Source organism: Nyctereutes procyonoides, unplaced genomic scaffold (genome assembly GCF_905146905.1).
Source record: "Nyctereutes procyonoides isolate TBG_1078 unplaced genomic scaffold, NYPRO_anot_genome, whole genome shotgun sequence".
NCBI classification, from domain to species: domain Eukaryota; kingdom Metazoa; phylum Chordata; class Mammalia; order Carnivora; family Canidae; genus Nyctereutes; species Nyctereutes procyonoides.
In genome coordinates, this window is record NW_026575131.1 from 37,121,167 (window position 1) to 37,140,124 (window position 18,958).

Sequence of the window (18,958 nt, forward strand, 5' to 3'; positions counted from 1 at the left end):
TGCGGGCCCTGGCCATCCCACAACAGGGAGGTGGAACACCCGATGGGGCAGCAGGGACTTGCCTCCGACAGTATGGACCTCTGCCAGTGGAGGAGGACAGAGAAAAGAGGGGCTGCTGTGTTCCAGGGAAGCTGACAAGGATTCTCATGGGCCTGATCATTGCCTTTAAGCGTTAAGGTGTTTAAATCCCTGCCTACCACTGCAGAGCAGCAGAAGTGTTGGCTAAGCCCGCTAGAAACTTCTAAAACATAGGTAACCTCACCTCCCCTTATTGTCAGCTCTCCTGAGTTCAAAGGTTGGGACCTCAGGGAGACAGAAGGTCATAAATCGGAGTGTGGAGCAAAGTTATGCTCTCTGGGCAGCCTGTACCTCTTCATGCTGCAAGGTGAGGCCAGGCTGCCTCCTGAGAGGCGGCCTCAGCTTTCATGGTGTGCCGAGCTCTGCAGTCAGGATGGGGCTGCAGAAATGGCTGAGGTAATGTCTTCCCTGAAAGACCTTCAGACTGGATGAAGGTGTCTGAATAGCTCCTTATAACATTGTGTAATCATTCTGATGTTGAGGCATTAACAAAGCCCTGTGAGGACCCTGAAACAGCCTATTTGACTCCTGGGGGCACCCTGGAGGGAGTTTTGAAATCTGAATAGAGGAGCAGGACAGAGGGTAAACCCATAACTTCTCTATATGTCCCTGAGATCTGGCGCGGGGCCCATCCTGTCATAACAGACTGGCAAACGTTAGATGAATGACAAATAGCAGTACAGGAAGAAGCAGCCACTCAGCAGTCATGGCCACATGGGGTGACATCTGGGTTTGTGAAACATATCATAGCCATAGCAGCATGTGTCCCATAGGGTAGGATGAAATGACATGAAAAGAGGTACCAGTGCTGGGCAAGGTGCTTTGTGATTGAGGTGTGCCTATATAGGCAGTAGATAGGGAGCCAGAGAGAAAGTTTAATCAGGGACCCACCCAGGGAGTGGTCCAGAAAGAGGTGGTACAGCCATCCTGCCCCTGGGAAAGAATGAGCTCATGTTCCCCTGCACAGATACCCCGTCCCTGTCCTTTCCTGATGCTCAGAGGTCTGCAGAGCCAGGCAAGTGGCGCAGCAGGTCGGCAGTAAATGAGTCTTTGCCCTGGATGCCCTTGCTCCACAGCTGAGTCATTCCAGGGGATCAGAAAAGTGCAGGGCTCCCATGTGTCTTCACAGGTTGCAGAGTTGGTTCAAAGCAGCTGCTCTGAAATCTGCCTGCCTCATGTATGCTCTACAGATGTTTTCTTTTCCTTTCGAAAAGAACTCTTCAGTTTGCTTTTGCTGTCTATACGGCAACCTCAAGGACCTGTATCACCCTGTGTCCAGACGGGGTTCTTTGCCAGGATGACTTAGGGTGTGGCTCGTTGCTGAGTCTCTTCTAACTGGGGTTCCATCACAGCTGGAGGTTGGATGGAGAAGCGGGGAGCACTACAGAGGGGCGGGTATGTCAACTTGGTGCTGGCTTTAGTAGCCTGTGAATATCCTGGGAGTGAGTGATGTCTGGGTGGTCTCACTCTGTAAAGTGGCCTCCCCTTCACCCTCTCCTAAAGAAACCTGAGGCTCTGAGACCTTCTAGAGGCATTAGCACCCTGTTGCCAGGGTGGAGGGAGGGCAGAGGAAGAAGGCCCCACTGGGGGTGACTTAGGCCATGCCTCTCCACCACCCCAGATCCTGATCTCAGCCGATGACGAGATGGAGGAGTCCGATGTGGAGGAGGACCTGCGCAGACTGACCCCTCTGAAGCCTGCGAAGAAAAAGAAACACCGTTTTGGGCTGCCCGTATGACACACTCCTGTGTCGGGGTCAGGTTTGGGGGCCCAGCCGGCTGCTGGGTCGGCACGTGGCGGCTCCGCAGTGTCCTTCCTTCCCTCCTCTCTGCCCCTCCTCTTCTACCTCCACCCCTCTTGCTGTCTCTGCCCACTCCCAGACGACTGTGACTTGACAGAGGGAGGACGGGCCAGCGCCGAGGGGTTCAAGGCAGCCAGAGGTCCCCAATCAGTTGCACTACAAACACTGACCAAATATGCAAGCGAGGCGTTTTGTTTGTCTGTCATTGTCCCAAACAGTGTTGCAAGGGACCCAGAGGCCCCATCCCGTGTCTGGCTGGGTGGCATTGAGGAGGAAAACCAAACGCACACGCAGACCAGGTAGAGCCTTCCCCTCAGGCTCTGGGAGTGTGAAGACGTAACACATTTTGGGCTAAAAGTCACTCATTGACCAAGTTGGAACCGCAATGCTTTCTTACTCAAAATGGCTTTGTAACTACTGATTTCTAAAGCCGGTTTTATGAGCTGTCACAGTGTTAATGTTTTTTGAGTATGTGTTTATTTCCTATGGGACTAATGGGCAAAACATAGATTTTTAAGTCTTCCGTATGCTGTTGACTTTTATATTTTTAAGTTATATTTTCATACTATTGTATTTAAGAACTCTTTTTAATCCCCAAAGAAATGGGTCTGTCTGCCTTCTGTGGGATGTGAACTTGCGGGAAGAAAAAGTCGGGAGCTTTTTATTTGGAATATTTTTAGGTAACCTGCGGTAAGATGAGGGAAATGGTCCCAACAGGAAGGGAGATAAGCCCTTACCTGAAAAGAACAAACCCAGTGGCTCTGTAAAGGTCAGGCCTGAGCAGGAGGCAGCTGGTCCGAAGGCCAATCCTTAGGGCCCTGGTGCAAGTGGGACAGGAAGCACTCTGTCCAGACGCTTGGATTTTCTGCTGGCAGCTTAAAGGTCTTAGACATGCCCAAGAAAAGAGCCTAGAGCTCTGTGTCCAGAGAAACTGAGACCGTGAAGCTACCCCTATGTGTTCCCTGACCCTCTTCAGTCTCCAGATCTGAAGTTTAGAATTCAGTCTGAGCCTCCTTGGCTCCTGGCACAAAGTGGAGCCTTCTGGACCAGCTGCCAGACCAGCACCTCCTCTCAGGCTGCCCCCTGTCTGCCGGCTTAGTGTTGTCCCCCTGTTATGCATAGCAGTCTGAGAACCACCTCCCTGGCCTGGTGGTCCTGTCTCTTGTATCCTCCAAAGCTGCAGGGCAGCTGGAGATGGGACAGGTCAAGACGAGAGCTCACTGTCTGCATCCACAGGCAGGGAAGATGCTTCTAAGCCTGGGCCCCCTCCCCAAGGAGAGGCACTCACTCCTCTGCATGGCCACAGGCCCCTGTAGCTTTGGGAGTCTGCTGACCACAGTGGAGTGGGTTGGCCTGGGCACTCACCCTGCTGTGGAAGTGGAGCGGCCAGTGTTTTATCATGGCCCAGAGGCAGCCACAGAAATTAAGGAACAGAAAACTACACCACTAAGGTGAAAACTAGAAGTGAGACAGGTGCAGGGAGGCCACCGGGCCCAGAACCTTCCTTTTAGACCTGCATACAAGGTGCTGCCCTTAAGTAGATTGGGTCTGAATTGTGGCATGAGAGTCAAGTTGTTAAGCTCTGGACCTGTCTTCCCTCTCACAATCCCACCTGGCCATGGGCAGGGGCAGGGAGCTTTCTCAGCCCATCTTCCCCTAGCAGTCCAGAACCAGAGGGCTGAAAGGAGCTGGGCCCTGTTGCTACCCTGGATGGTTACTCTGCCGCCATGGGCGTCTGCGGCAGGAGGGAAGGCTACGTGCAAGACTGGAGGCCATGACCACTTCTGCCCTCATTTCTGGTCTTCACCCCTCCCGTCCTCTAGCCATGGTGAGATGTCTCCCCTGAGAATAGGTGCTGGGGAAGACCAGAACTGATGTGCCTGCTCTGTGTTAGCCCCTCGTGGCATCACTGGCTCTCCCTACTTTTCCTTCCTATTTCATTATTTTTTATGAACCACCTGTGCCCACCACTATTTTCCTGCACCTTCCTAAGCTCAGAATCAGAGCTGTGTGTCTTGAGCTCAAGGCACAGCGGATCAGGGAACCACAGACCCTGGAAGGTGGAAGGTGGGGGTTACATAGGTCCCAAACAATCCGCTCATCCCAAGGCCTGTCCCAGGGCCTACTGGCCAGTGGGTTTGGAGAACAAAGTGGTGGCTAGTGAGGGGTGGTTTTTCCCTGTATCCTGAGTTTCAATAAGGGCTTTAGTCTCTGGGCCACATAGAGCTGGCTGACCAGGAGACGAGTGTCTAATTATAGAGGACCCTGTGGTGTTTAGGACTGGACAGCGTGGCCTCACCGGTTAGGCCTTCCCTACCCTTCCTGTGTGTGTGTGTGTGTGTGTGTGTGTGTGTGTGTGTGTGTGTGTGTGTGTATGCACGCACACACACATGCACACGTGTTCCACTTGCACATGTACCTACACACATGCACAGAGTTTGTATTCCCTAGAATGTTTCCTGCAGTCACTGGGGGTTGTCTGTGGTGCACAATTGTCCCAAGAGACCATATGCAGAGGGTCATGGTCAGAACTTCCTCCCGAGCTGTCCTCCTTCCCTGGGATGAGTCTCCTCACCACCTGCCCCTAGGTGCCTTATGAGGTACAGCTCTTTACCCAAGCCACATGGCAAGTGGCACAGTGCTTGAGAAACCATGGGACACCAACTGGATGTTGTGTGCTGTCCATCTGATCTGTCCAGATGTGGACCTTGGCCAAGCCACCCATGGCGGAAGCTTGTAAGTCATGAACAAGTTTCCTGTACCTAATGGAACTAACCTGATGAGGTATAACCATCATGTCTGAATGGAAGGAATCATTGGCCTTATTTCCTTTTGCTGTCAGTGGGATGTTGACAATGGCAAGCGGGGATGTTGGTGAGATCTTGGGCGGCAGTGGCTTTTTGGTCTGCTCAGAAGACCTTTGAGGTGAAGGTCTGGCCCATCTGTTAACCCTCAGGCACTCTGGTGGCCTCCTGCCTCAAGCTTTAACTTATGCCTCTTCCTGGCAACTGAGAGTCCTAGGCAAATGGTGACCTGTCATGCCTTTAAAGGGAAAACCTATAAAGGTTCAATTCCTAGGCAATCTAGTCCTTAGCCTGCAGCTCAGAGTCCCCAACGGAAGGCTACCCAGGAGCCCACTCTGCCCTCCAGACAATAACTTACTGGCTTTTTTGCAGCCAGGGATAGACAGCTCTGAGAACTTCTCATTGGCGAAAGCAGCCACCTTATTGGATGTAGGTAGGGCTGGCTTTTAGAAGTTGCACACACTTCTGACCAGGAGTGGCGAGCTTTCTGTTTTACCCTGTGAAACACTGGCAGCTCTGAAGGGCAAGGGACTTCCAGTCCAACAGTTGTCAGCACCTTGAGCTCCTGGGTGGGTGGGTGGGTTGGTCTTACTTGATTTCACTTTCCATGATGATTATTAGAACTCAGAACTGTGCGAGCAAACAATGGCCTATTTCCACTGCCCTTCCGGTGGGGGTGTTTCATCAGTGGTGTTAAGATTCACAGAAATGCATTTTTGAAATGAAAGGGAAGAGACTGTGTACTTACGTTGTAAAATGGTTTACAATAAAGTTTCACATCTTAATAAAGCTTTTTTTAAAAAAAAGAAAGAAAAGAAAGCATCACTTGTGGTTGTTAGTTGTGTGTTGTCTGGAGTTGAAACAGCTTCGTGGGGTCAAGAAAATTTCCCCAGTGAGTTAGAAGATTCTCCCAGGGGAGCCTGAGTGTCTCAGTCAGTTAAGCGTTTCCTTTGGCTCTCAGCTCCGATGCTCCTCAGCCATGGTGGCTTCTCAACCTTGCTCTGGGGTCTGCCCCAGGGCGCTTCCAGCAACACCCCTCCCCACCCCCACTCCCTACCACACCCCTGCACTTTCAGCAGCTGCAGGGGTGATTGATTACCTCAAAGTGCTTGACCAGTTGCTTGGGTTGGACTTTAAGGTACATCTCGTACTTTCCCTTGTGCCTCTTCAGCAACTCCTCATAGGTCAGCTCAAAGGTGACCTTGCTGCCCGCAGCCACGTTGACGGACACTGTGAACTTCTCCAGCTTCCTCCCAGAGGCCCTGGAGGGGATACAACACTGCCCTGCAGACGGCGAGCTTGCCCTTCCTGGGCCTTCGGCTCAGATCCAGCCCCTAGGAGAATCCCTCCCCACTCCGAGCCTTGCCTGCCTCCACTCCTAAGTGGGACAATGCTGTAAGCATTACAGACACGTTTTGCTATAACCATGAAATATTCTCAGTGACCATGACCGTGGCTGTCGCTGTCTGCATCTCTGAGAGCCCTTGAGCCCTTGAGCCCCTTCTTCGCAAGGCCGAGGGGGCACCGCGCTTACTTGACCAGGCCGGCTGTCTTGCCCTGGGACACAGCCTTCTCATACTGCTTCTTGGCGACTTCCTTCTCCTTGACATTCCCGGGGTAGGTCACACCGTCGATGGTCCTGCAAGGAAGGAGAGTAGAGTTGGGGGCTCATGCTGAGCCAGACCACTCCCACCCCGCCACTCTGGCCTGGAGCCAGCAGCCATGGCGACACCCACAAGGTGAAGTTGGTGATGAAGGCCGTCTTAGGCAGCTCCACGTCAAAGGACACCTCCTTGGCGGTGTCTGCGCGGTTGACAGCCCTGGTGGTGACGACATTGTGAGCAAAACGGGAGGTCACCTTGCAGCTGATCTTGGTGCTGTAGACCTCGATGCCATTGCTGACCTGCAGGAGAGGACAGTGCTCGACCAGCCTCTGGGAAAGCAGCCCCTACACCTGGCTGCTCTCCTTCTGGGTGCCCCTTGCAGAGTCCAGGGCCTCTGCCTGGTGAGTGGCCCTTTCAGTTTCCTCGGTCTTCCCATTCAGTTGGCCACCCTGGTTCTGGAAGGCTCTGGCCTTTCTGAGCGCCTCCTTCCCCATCAAAGACCAGGGGCTCCTTGGAGGGCAGGACCCTCTCAGCCGGCCTTAGAGCTCAGCACCCAGAAGCCACTTAGGGAGGGGTTTTGCACCATGAGAAGGAACTTCATGCTGGATGGTATTGCGCGTGTTGGTGCCAAGATGAGGGGAGGGGAACAAGGAGAGGGAGGGGCCCTGCTCTGCCTCCTTAACTCTGGATGTGTTTCTGGGCAGCTAGCTGTAGCCAGGGGAGGTCTTCTAAAAATCCAGTCTGACTGTCCATTCCCCACTTAAGCCCTCTTGTGCTCCCCATCACCCTCTGGACAGTCATCCTCAGGGCTCCAGGGTCCTCCAGACAGGTCCTGCCTTTCTGATCAGACGTGCGCCAGCTGCACCACGTCTCTGGCCAGGGAGCACCTGCCCTAGCTCTTCGGCTCACCTCCACTTTGAAAGAAATCACATTCACACACACTCCGGCTCTCCTCCTCTGCTTTGGTAATTGCTTGATTCTGTCCCCAAACTGGCACTTATTTCCTGTGCCAAGGAGAATGTGTGGGGAGGGCCTTCAAGTCCCCAACACCTCCTCTCCGGTGGGGGCAGTGGACTGAGGGAAGGTCTAGGGAGCATCTGCGTGGAGCAGGATATAAAGATGCTTCGTGAGGATGTGTGTCCCCAGCCTGGTGCTCAGGGCCTGCTCCGAGCAAGTGCTAGGTATGTTTGTGAGAGGAAGGGCTGGTGGAAGAACGGCCACGGGCTGCATCCAGAGAGGTCTGCGGGCATGTTCTGTGGCATTCTTTCCCAGAGTTGGTGAGTCACATGGGGGTCGGTCAGGGCAGGGCTGGGAGCTGTGTGCCAACTGGGAGGGCCCTTTCATTATGGCCCACCCCTTCTGCTATTGGGCAAGCAGCTCCATCCTACCCTGCTCACCCCACCCCATCCCTGGTGAAAGTTCTCACCCCTTCTGGGAGGATCCATTCTGCAAAAACAAAGACAAACACAGGAATCAGGCCAAGGCCAAGGCCACCATAGCCTGGGAGCAGGCTCTGGGCTGAGGTCAGGGTCCAGCAGATCCCCCATACACATACCTCTTGAGGGGCCTCTGGACATAGGACCCACCCAGAGCCACTTCAGACTAGGAAGAACTCCGAGTATATGGGGAAACTGAGGCCCAAATAGGGCAGGTCTCCAGGTGTCCCAGGAGAGCAGGGTTGGGAGAACCAAACTACCTCTCACCCTGCCCCCACACACCCTGACTCCCTCTGCCTTTCCCTGGGCCCCAAACCCCCAGAATGCCCCCACCACCAGTGCACCCCACAAGGCGTGGCTCAGCCGTTCTTGGAGTCATCTGTCCTTGTCTCAGATGTGGACCTGCACAGCCCCTCAGCGAGGGGAGCTGTTTCTGGTGCATCACCCATTTGACAGGTGGGGAAATGCAGGTCACAGGAGATTTAAGAGCGCGACACCCAACGCTGTCCCCTGCAGCTCACTGCCTAGCCCTCTGCCTCCTCCTCTCGCCACATAGAGGATTGTCCATCCTGTCGCTTCTGCCCATGTGACATGCTCAGAGGGCGAAGACGGGGCTACTTCCCCCCAGTGGCCGGGAGGGGCTTCTCAGAAAGCCAGAGGCCACCAAGCCAGAGAGCAGGGCCAAGATGAGGCAGGGCCACCACGCAGATGCCACCGCTGAGCACACAGGCCCGGCCTATGCTCCTTATATGGTGAGCCTGGTGTTTTCCAACTGGGGTCAATGACCTGCAGTGTAGGATGGGAAGAGCGGAAGGCGGGGGGCTCCCCTGGGGAAGCTGGGGCGTGGGTGGAATAACAGGTCCTGGATCTGTCTGTACCAAGAGGGCCCATGGGGACTGTCAACAGTGTTGGGACATGGAGTCTCCTGGAGAAAGCAGACGCTGTGTGCTGGCAAATGGGCCCTCAGCTCCCTGGGGGGCGGGGGTGCTCATAGGGTGTGGCGTCCTGCTGAAAGCCAAGGGCATCTCAGCACTATTGCCTGTTACCTGCACCACTGACATGGCCTGGGGTCTGGCCTCCTGGATGGAAGCCCTCCAGCCTTCTCCAGGCAGCCAGGGCACATAGCGGGCCTGTCGCCCTGAGGCTCATTTCTCCACAAGGGGCTGCACCCCTTGCTCACGACCCTCGTTGGGTTCTCGAGGCCCCAGGGGAACGACAAAGCCCAGGTCCTGCGCTCCAGCCCTCTCTGTGAGCTGGCTTCAGCTTGCTTTTCTGAACTCACTCTTTCCCCCTGGCACACCCCCTTTGTCTGCACCTCGTGCCTCTCTTCCTGCCAGACCTGAGTCCAGCCTCCAGAAGCCTTCCTGTTTTGTCCCCTCTCTGACCCAGACAGCCCTGCTCCGGGCTCTCAGTTCCCGAGGGCCTGCTCCATCACTACCTTTCATTGAGACTTGCATGTTTGGGTCAGGCCGTCCGTCTACACTGAGCTCCCAGAGAGCCAGGCCGCATCCCATTCATCCCTGTGTTCCAAGGGCCTGGCCAGGGACTCAGCTGCCTTCACCTCCTGGACACTCCTTCCCCTAAGAGTCTCCTTTGAGGCTGGAGCCCTGCCTTCCTGGACAATGGCAGCGTCTGAGGCAGAGCCCAGTCTCTCCTGGGCCACCCCACGGCCCTGCCAGCCTCCAGACCTTCCACATGGCTGCCATGTGCCTGCCATACTCATGCTCTTCTGAGCAAAGTGACCCGGTGATCCTCCCATGGAGCCACCACTGATTGGTGTGGATGGGGCCGCCTGCGCAGAGGGCAGCTAATTGATGGTGTCCTATGTCCTTGGCTAAAAAGCTCCACATCCAACTATGAGTTGGACAGAGAGAGTTGACTGCTGGGAGCAGAGAAAGGCTGAAAAGGCAGAAAGAAGACTCCATGAGGCAGCAGGAGCCATGAGGAAGAAGTGGATTAGTGGCGGGAAGTGGCTGGAGCCACAGAAGCAATGACAGAGAGTTGCCGAGTCAACGAGACAACGTTGGTCCAAATGAAGCAGACACCGAGGTGGCCACCACCCGTGTGGCAGACTGGCTGGGGTCCCGTGCTCCCCAGGCCTCTGGAATCCTTATACACCCCTGCTGCCGGCTGGCACCAAGCTCAGGACAGACAGGGACCCGACCCTGCAGCTCTCGGAGCTGGAGCACCCAGCCCTGCAGCCTGGTCCCGGGATTCCTGGCTCCTGGGAATCTCGTTTGTGCAGTCATTTTCAGCATCTGTGGTCACTGACCACTGGGTGATAGGGCGGGGGGCGGGGGGGGGGTTGGGTGTGTGTCTCTGGCAGGACTATTGTCCTCCCAACAGTTGTCCAGCAGCCCCTCGGAGCCCCGTGGCTGCCTGTGGAGCTTCCCTGGCCCTTTCCTCTACGTGCCTCCTCGTCCCCGATTACTTGGACATTGTTGGGAGGGACAACTCTACCCAGGGCTTCTGTGGCTGCTCAACAGGCACTGGAGGGACAGCTGGGGACTTGGAGGGACCCAGAGTCACGTGCAGGGTGGCGAGTGAGATGGAATCTAAGAGCTCTTGGGGCTCACAGCCTTTCCGCTCTGCAGGAGGGAAGGCCTGTCTCTCCGGGCAGCAGCCATCGATCCCGCAGTCCCGGGCTCTCCCTCCCTTACAACGCCCAGGAGGCTCCAGTCGGTGCTTGGGCTCTGAAACGCTGTTCTTCCCCCCTCTTTACTGCCCCCTCCCCCAGAGCTCTGTGCTCCCGGGGCCCAGGGCAGCCCTGGAGCTCAAGATTTGAGTTACTGATCTGGGTCCTCCTGGGCCTCCGTTGTAGTGGGAACTGCACGGAAACCAGCGGAGGAAAAGTAGAAACCTTTGGAAAAGAGGCCCATCAACCTTCACCAGAGGGCCAGTGCTTCTCAAGACGCCAGGGAAGGAGCCCCGAGGGCATCATTTTCAGGCCTCACCATGAGCCAGTGGGCTGCTCTTGCTAGCTCCCTGAAATCACCACTTTTGGGCAAGGCTGTCTTTGCCTTTGGGAAATGTCCTGGCTCTCAGGGCTCGCAAACCCAAGCTGGAATGTTGAGCTGAGGGGAAGGCCCTGGAACCGCCTCCAGGGACCGTGTGCCAGTGGGTGTAGCATCCAGCTCCCACAGGACTTTTTGGGACCCCCGATCTGTATGTACTTTCTATGCTCCTTTCATATGCTTATTGATGCTTTGGAATATCTAGAGAGAAATCCCAACAGGCTGTGATCCGCTGCCCAGCCTGACGGGAATAACCGCATAGGGGATTAAGCTCACAGATGCTGACACCACGCAGCATGGGTTCAAAGCCCAGCTCTGGCACTTACAAGTGACTTTGGACAAGTCCCCTAAGCTCCGTTTCCTCGGCTATAGCTGGGTGTGGCACAGGTATCCCTGAGGGCTGTTGGGCTTCGAATCTAGATGCATTTAGTTAATTCCACAAAGACACTTAGAACGGTGCCGGTATAAACAGCCAGTGTCCCTGAGGGGAGCTGTGTGCAGGGGGCACTCCAGGTGCTCAGCGGGCGTGGAATGGGGCAGCTGCAGTGAATAGGGTGGGGTGGGGGCAGAGTAGGTCCCTGGCGGCCTCCGGGTGTGCTCTGACCTCAGAGTCCTCTGAGGGGCAATATCTTGGGTTGCCTCCCTGCCACTCTCCCTCCCCAAAAGCAGCCAGCCTGGGCTAGACTCAGCCTCCCTTTAATGGAAGTCATGGGGCCTTTGACACATGGATCAGCTTGACCAGAGAGGTGTGGCACAGGGAGCCGGTCAGGATGCTGTCCTCTGCCATGGTCCCGAGAAAGGACAGGTGAGCCGCCTAGGGGGCTCAGAAGATGTCCGGGACGATGTAGTCAGTGTAAACGCCGTCGATCAGCCCCGCCCCATTGTTGTGGACGAACCAGCATGTCACCTCAGCCCCGTGCCGGGGGTTCTTGCTGTAATCTTTCTGCAAGCCCCTGGGGAGATACAGAAAGCTGGGGTTACCCTTTGAACCCCCCACAGGAAGCCCATTCCACCTCTGTGACACCTGGAGGAAGGCCCCGACCAATGACAGGAATGTCAAGGGCAGACATACTGGGAGAGCAGCCACCTACCTGGTGACCGTCAGTTGGTGGCTCTTTACCAGCATCGTGGCATCTGTCTTTGTGGGGTCGGAGCCCGGGTGGGGGTCAGAGACTGTATAATCAATGGGGTGGAAGAACTGTCCTGGAAAGGCACATTGGAAGCAGCAGTTATCCTGGGGGGCCCGGGGCTCAGCAGGTGCTCACTGGGGAGTCACAGACTGGCCTGAATGCTTGTCTTTTTAAGGGCGGGACTGTATCTGATACGGTTTGGCATCGAAAGCCACCCCTTTGGCATCGAAAGCAGATTTATTGGCAGCCGGTTATACCTCCTACCTTCTCGGACTAATTCGGCAAGAACCTGGCTGGGGAGAGGGTCCTAGGGGTAGGTGCCCCCAGGCAGCAAGTGCTGCAGGAAGGCCACCAGGAAAAGCAGTGGGCCAGTGAGTCACCCCACCCAGGAGGCCTCGGGGATCTGGTCTGTTTGGACCTTGCTGCCAATCGGACCTCTCCCTGCTCGCCCCCAGACCCACTTAAGGTGTAGTTTCACCTTGTGTTTGATCACAGCCTTTCTGAGGGACGAGACCCTGAGCAGGACCAGCCTTGTTTGGAGCTCTGAGCCTCGATGGCCGAGTTGGAGAAGGGCCTGCCCCGGTGACCAGCTGCAAGTCTGAGCCATGGTGAGCCCCCTGGCTGCCACAGTGCACCCCACTACCTCTGCCTGCCCAGCTGGTTACCTAGCAGCCCGTGTGTCCGAGCCGACATCCGGTGACTATCCAGCACGTAGAAGCCCAAGAAGTCCTGGTGGACGGCACTCCCCTTCCACACCCGGTGCAGGACAACCTCAAACGTGCCCCCATCTTCCACAGCCACCACCAGGTTCCTCTTCCTGTTGATGGTCACTACCACCCTGCAGGGCAAGGTGGCCGTGGGGGCAGGTGCAGCTACACCACACGCCCCTCCATGCAGCTGCCCTGCTCCTCTTGGATCCAGCTGTCATGAGCACCACGCCCCCCGCTCCCAGATGGAGGGCTGTTACCTGCTACATGCTGCTTTGGGGGCGGGGGGGCTTACAATGTGCTGGGCACTGTGCCAAGCCCTCCATACAAACTGCATCATTTGTTCTCACTCTGATCCTGTGAAGCTCAGAGAGGGTCAGGGACTTGCCCAGGTCCAGGCCACACAGTTGCTAAGCAGTAAAGGCAGGACTTGGACTCCAGCTTCTCTAATATCAAAGTCCGTGTTCTCTGACTGCCACTCATCATCTGTGTCCTCCACACTGGACTCTGCTCTCTCCTTCCTAAAGCTCTGCTGCCCAGCATCCGCTCTGGTACTTGGCAGAGTTGGGAGAATGAGTGAGTGGAGGAAGGAACAAACAAAAGCACAAGGTGTGCTAAGATAGGTGCTGAAAGAGACGCCCAGAGAGCTCGAGTCCAGCGGAGAAGAGATGAGGTGGGTTTCAGGGAATAGGTGGCCTTGGCGCTGGGCCCAGGACGTGGGTTGGCTTTGTGTGGTGGTGATGAAAATGGACCGCTGGGCAAGGGCACGCAGGCGGCCCGGCCTGGAGCGAGGGTCCAGGAGCGGAGGGAAACGGGTGGGGTGGTCCACAGGGCCCAACAGGTCTGCCCAGCCCACACGGAGGCCACACGGATGACATTCAGTGACGTAGCTCAGGGGACGAGGGCCCGGCAAGCTCAGGCAGCTGAGCTGGCTCTGGGGCTTCCTGCCTTATCCCTCCCCAGGCCTCCCCCCACCTGCCTCCCCCGCCCCCCCACCAGGCCCAGGCCCCAGCCTGGTTACTCATGCTGCCGCAGTGAAGCCTGGTCCCTCCAGGAGAACACGGGTCCACCCGAGCCAGGGTTCAGCGTAATGTTGTGAGGGGTCACCTCCAGCTGAAAGCCTGTCGTGGGGTTCACAATCCCCAGCCGCCCAAAGTACGTGCCCTGGTGCTGCCCAGGGCTCCCGGCTCTGTTGCCGATGAGCTGCCCATTCACGGAGAAGCCTGCAGGAGGGTGAGGGGCCATCCGGGTGAGGGAGGGGCCAGCTCTCGCTAGATGCCTGCCAGCCTGCCTTTGTTCATGCCGTGCCCCCCTCCTGGGAGACACCCACACTCCACACTGGCTTTGAGGCTCCCCCCTCGCCAGGGGGCCTTCAGGATGAGTGGAGGCCACACAGCACTTCTCCCTCCCCACTCCTACAGGGCTAACTACCTACTGCTTAGCCCTTGCTTCTGGGCCCCCAGGCCAGGGGTCTTGTCTCCCCGAGGATAGGATTTGGGCGTGCTCCTTCTCTGTCGCCCTAATCCCTGACCCAGGAGCAGGTCACAGAGGCCTCCTCTCAACTGAGCAGCCCTAAGCCCCCTCCTTGCCTTCACTATCCCAACATGGCATGTCTCATGCTCTCAAATTGTCATCTGAGAATGTGTTTGCCTGTCTGTCTCCCTTGGCCAAACTGCACAAGCACAGGGACTTTGGCTCAGTCCCTACTGCACCTGTAGCCCCTAGGAGGTGCTCAACGAATCCTTGCAGACCGCCTGATCGGACTCAGAGGGAGGCAGGGAGAGAGTGGCCCACAGACAGTCGGACAGGGAGCACTGCTGGGGGAGGGACTCGGGCTCCCTCAGCCAAGGTGAGGGGGAAGGCAGGGCAGGATTACTCCAGAATTTGCAGAACTTGGTACAAAATGAAAGTGAGGGGACTTTGCTCAAAAACTGTTAAGAACTTCGAGACAACTAGAGCAGAGCATTAAACCGAGCATGGGCCCTTCTAAGCACAGGGTCCTGGGTGCCTGCAGGGGTCACACGTCCAAGAGCAGGTGCCACCTAGGGCCCAGGCAGGTCGATGGGAGAGAAGGAGGTGGGTTGAGCTCAGCAGGTGACCGGGGCCCAGGCTGTGGGCAGTGGAGGCCATGGACACTGTCGTGTCGGTGGCTACCACCGAGGGCGCAGGAGTGCAGCCCCGCTCTGTCTGGCAGAGGCCGTGAGGTCACGAGTACCTGTGTCCGGGTCCTGCACCAGGCTGAGGATCACACCGGGCTCCTCATTGATATTGAAGCACAGGGTATCCTCCTTCTGGGGCACGTGGATGAGGAAGTGGGGGTCAGTGTCCACTGGGGGCATAGCATGGAGTAGTCCGTTAGATTGGGCATCGGGCAGGTGGGCTGGGGCCGGCCAGGAGCAGGGCAGGGGTGTCCCTCACACCCCCCCCAGAACTCGCCTCCGGTCACTTGGTTTGGCAACTGCTGGATGTCGGGACTGGATCCAGTCGGGGAAGGCTGTGAAGCCGGCAGCTTGAACGCTGGCGGGAGGGAACGGCACTTAGGAGATGGTACCCCACTTCCCTGGGGCTGCGGGCTCCTTTTCCCAGCCCCCCCCAGGCGGCAGGCCTGAAGCCCCAGAGCAGGAGGGCCCCGAGCCCCTGATGCCTGCCGGGGAGCCAGCCCCTCAGCTGTCCCCTCCGTGGGGGCCTGGCGGAGCTGGTGGCATAAGGGGACTCAGGCCTGGTCAGGGGGCTGTGGTGAGGGTCCCGGGAGAGGCGGTGAGCGAGCCTCCTGCTGTCCGTCATTTCCTCCTGGGGCAACGCAACGCTGGCGCGGCTCAGGGGGCGCGGCTCAGGGCTGAATGGGCCGCCCGAGGGGCGAGGTAGAGACGCGGGGCGGTGGGGCGCTGCCACTTACTCTTTCTGTGTCCCACCATCTCTGCGGAGGACACAACGTGGGCCAGCGTCACCCTCACCACCCCCTGGAGGCCCGGGCCTCGTTCCCCGAGGCACCCTGGGCCCGGAGGCCACCGCGGCCTCGGCTGACCCTCCCCTGGGCACCCCGGCCCGGCCGCGGGCAGACGCAGGCTCCCGGAGGCCCGCATGGAAGCTGCGTGAGGGCTCCCCAGGCACCCCGGGGGCAGCGGCGGGGTTGGGGGGCCGAGCTGCCTGCAGGGCCCCAGGAGCCCCTCCCGAAAACCAGCCTGGTTTAAAAACTCACCCAAGGGCAGGGAATCTGGAAGGGAGAGAAAGGGAAGAGAGTCAAAGGCCCGGAGGCCTGGGGCCCCCAGGAGCCTCCCGCCCACCGCCTGCCCCTCGCAGAGCCCTACCCTCGGGGGGCTTGTCAATGACGGGCTCCAGGCCGTCCTCGTCCGCCATGCCCCTGATGGTCATGGAGGTCAGCGGGGTCACGAACTGGTAAGCCAGCGACATCTGCAGCGCCTTGGCCGCCACGTCGGCCTTCTCCTTCCCCTCCAGCTTCGTCCTGAGAGACGTGCACCGGCTCCAAGCCCCGCGGCCAGACAACAGCAGCCTGGCCCTCCTGGCCCTCTTGCTCGCTTGTTCGCTGCCTCACTGGGCGGGCATGTGTGGAGTGGCATTGGGGATAACCAAATGTCAGGCCTGGTGGGGTTCCGTCTGCTTGGAGCCTCCAAGGATAAAAATAATCTCCATCACAGACTGACAAGGAACTTAGGGGTGGCAGACACCCCCCCACATCCACTCCCCACACCCACTGCAGATGGAGAGCACTGCCATGCACCCCGATGGTCTCCCCTTTAAGGGTGGATATTAGTAGGTAGCAGAGAGCTAAGTGACCTCCAGGGGAAACCTTGGACCCTTCGCGCTCTCCACAGCTCAGTGGCTAGAATGGGCTCAGATGTCACTCACCCTCTTCCGGCAACCTAAGTGTCCTCAGGCCTGGTACCTGTGGGTGCCTTCAGCCAGCCAGACTCTGTGCCCTTCCCTGGCCCTTCCTGGGCACTTGACCCCCTGCCTCTTCGTCCCTTGCTAAACTTGCACTGCGAGCCAGACCATGGTCAGACACAAGAGCCCACACAGATGGAGCAGCTGTCCGGCTGTCCCTCGGGACGGGTGCTCACCTATGAACTGTGGGGGGCTGTGCTCCTGTGAGCAAATGCTCCTGAGATTCAGACACAGGAAGCTCCTGCCCTGCTGCTGTGCAGAGATGGAAAGTCTCTTTCCTCTGGAATCTGAGGGGGGCGGGAGGGTGGGGGTGGCGGATAGAAGAGTGGAAAACAAGCTCAGAATGGCCCAGCCTGGCTCAGGGCCCTCACTTCCCTCGGGGACACCCACTACATCGGGATGGACTATCCCAGGTGGACAGCTCAGGCTGCCACACTTGTTCCAAGATCCGCGTTCATCAACACCCCCCTTGCTCGCTGCCAGGCTCGGCACCTCCTGCCTGCATAGAGCAGCTGTCCCCAAGGGCACAGGGTCCCCCCGGCTGTCTGCCATCCCCAGGCAGCAGTGCTTAGCCAGCCCTCTCATCTCTAAGAATAAACTCTGAAGCTACAGGCAGTACGGACCTGAATCATCAGGAAGCCCGTCAAGGAGGGGAGTGGCTTTCTGGACCGGCAAGTGGACCATATAAGCCCCGGAGGGCTGGCGCTGCTCTGATCCCTTCCACTGGTTTCTGCCTGCCAGAGGAGCACCTTCAAACAGCTCTCGTACAGCACCCACCATGTCGCAGGTAGGAGGGTCCAGCGCAGGCTGGGTGGGTGCCAGGGTGGGGCTGGGAACCTGGACGCTGTCCTCTCTCGACAGTTGTGTCCTGAGCTGAACTCCAGGTGTAAAGAGGAGTGTCTGCAGCCCCTGAAAGGCCAGGGCCCAGGGAGGGCAAGCCTGGGCCCCAGCTTGCTGACAAATCCCTATTTATCTTGGGTTTGGTGGTATCGTCTGGTTTGCCAGTGGGGTAGAGACAACATGTATGATACTTTGAATCTCTGTGTATGCTTGTGTGTGTGAGGAAGCTGACTGCATGTAGCTCCATGTGTAGCCGTGAGTGTGTATGTACACATCCATGTGAGGCTGGGTCTGTAGGTACGCAGCTCTGCTCTGGCGTCTCCCCAGCAGGATAGGTCTCCGTGTACAGTGTGTAGTGTGTTGCCCCAGCAGCCCAGCCCAGGCTCGGGGACCAGGGATTCCCTGCACCTGTCCCCAGGGCTTAGGAAGAAATGAGGCCTCAGACTCATGGGTGCCTGGGGGTGATGGGTTGGATAAGCGCTGAGCCTGCGTATGCCTAGTACTGGAGGGACAGAGCGACCAGCATGCTAAGTGGAGGGTTCTCCTTGCTGCCTGCTCCGTGGGTGGGGCTGACTTCATGGGCATCTAGCTCTACCCTATTGCCTCCCCAAAACACACAAGGTAAACACTGGCAATATGGGGGAGAGAAAGACAATCCCTAAGGGACCCCTTGCCACCCAGCGAGCAGGTTTTGGAATTAAGCCCTTAAAACTCCACCTCAAACCAGTCCCTCTCCCCTTTGCCCTTTGTGCCCAGGCCTGAGCCTGGTCAGGCAGGCTAACAGTGTGAGGCCACAGCAGCCACACTCCCCAAGCTCCCAGTTTGTGGGAGAAGGACAGAGAGATTGCAGGTGGTGGATGGAATACATTTGGGAAAGCTTCCTGGAAGAGGAGTGGGGCCTTAAACTGACTTGAGTTCAGTGACTGGTGAAAAGGGATCTCAGGGCCAAGGCACAGAGGTGGGAAGGGGCTTTGAGCCTCAAGGCCTGGGGTTGTAAGATGAAGCTCTGGGCTCTCCAAGGCTGGTGCTCCGGATGCCCCCATCAAGAAGAAGCGCCCCCCTGTGAAGGAGGAAGATCTGAAGGGGGCCCGTGGGAACCTAGCCAAGAACCAGGAGATCAAGTCCAAGACCTACCAGGTCATGCGGGAGTGTGGTGAGTATCCCCCTGGGTGGTGGGGTTGGAGGGTGTGGATGGGTGTCATTGGGGGTGGGCGACAGTGCGAGGGGTCCGAGGTCATTCCCTGAGAATCCAGAGCTCCTGAGCTCAGGGGACACCCCCTCCCCCGGTAAAGGGAGACCCCATGCCCACACCTCTGTGTCCTCCCCACAGAACTAGCCGGCTCCACCGCCCCATCAGTGTTCAGCGGCAGCCGGACTGGCTCGGAGACTGTCTTTGAGAAGCCCAAAGCTGGACCTGCCAAGAGTGTCTTTGGCTAAGAAGTGCACGCCATTCCCCTCACCGCTGTCAACTCCCAGACGCAGGATCCTTTCCCCAAAACTTTTTATGCCAGAATGCACCTTCTCGTCTACTGCCTGAGGGACTGCCACCTGCCCCTCACAGCCCGGGCCCCTCGGCCCAGGGACTCTATGCCAGCACCTGGAGAACAGCAATAAAGAGGACGCCCAAGTGGCTCCAGCGTT

At 57.7% G+C, this 18,958-nt stretch overlaps 4 protein-coding genes across 4 annotated transcripts in view; 2 read left to right on the forward strand and 2 right to left on the reverse strand.

Annotated features, from left to right (window-relative positions):
• Positions 1–2,326, forward strand: part of STIMATE (STIM activating enhancer) — a 49,262-nt gene extending 46,936 nt beyond the window's left edge. Inside the window, exon 8 of the mRNA XM_055344836.1 lies at positions 1,700–2,326. Coding sequence (XP_055200811.1) covers positions 1,700–1,816 — 117 coding nt within the window. The 3' untranslated portion in view covers positions 1,817–2,326. The remainder of the gene's footprint in view (positions 1–1,699) is intronic.
• A 2,146-nt stretch (positions 2,327–4,472) lies between these two features.
• LOC129522129 (inter-alpha-trypsin inhibitor heavy chain H6-like) lies at positions 4,473–8,872 on the reverse strand. The gene is made up of 7 exons (XM_055344283.1): positions 8,770–8,872; positions 7,685–7,733; positions 7,197–7,320; positions 6,420–6,586; positions 6,218–6,322; positions 5,783–5,945; positions 4,473–4,784 (listed from the first exon to the last, which is right to left on the reverse strand). The coding sequence occupies exons 1-7, from the start codon at positions 8,870–8,872 to the stop codon at positions 4,473–4,475; spliced, it is 1,023 nt and encodes a 340-aa protein (XP_055200258.1).
• A 2,545-nt stretch (positions 8,873–11,417) lies between these two features.
• Positions 11,418–16,138, reverse strand: LOC129522517 (inter-alpha-trypsin inhibitor heavy chain H1-like). Its single transcript, XM_055344835.1, has 9 exons — positions 15,883–16,138; positions 15,774–15,788; positions 15,471–15,491; positions 15,011–15,091; positions 14,790–14,903; positions 13,596–13,797; positions 12,533–12,705; positions 11,829–11,940; positions 11,418–11,690 (listed from the first exon to the last, which is right to left on the reverse strand). The coding sequence occupies exons 1-9, from the start codon at positions 15,983–15,985 to the stop codon at positions 11,561–11,563; spliced, it is 951 nt and encodes a 316-aa protein (XP_055200810.1). The 5' UTR covers positions 15,986–16,138; the 3' UTR covers positions 11,418–11,560.
• MUSTN1 (musculoskeletal, embryonic nuclear protein 1) lies at positions 12,724–18,958 on the forward strand. The gene is made up of 4 exons (XM_055344837.1): positions 12,724–13,247; positions 17,070–17,264; positions 18,338–18,470; positions 18,648–18,958. Exons 2-4 carry the CDS (start codon positions 17,256–17,258, stop codon positions 18,752–18,754), a joined length of 249 nt encoding a protein of 82 aa, XP_055200812.1. The 5' UTR covers positions 12,724–13,247; positions 17,070–17,255; the 3' UTR covers positions 18,755–18,958.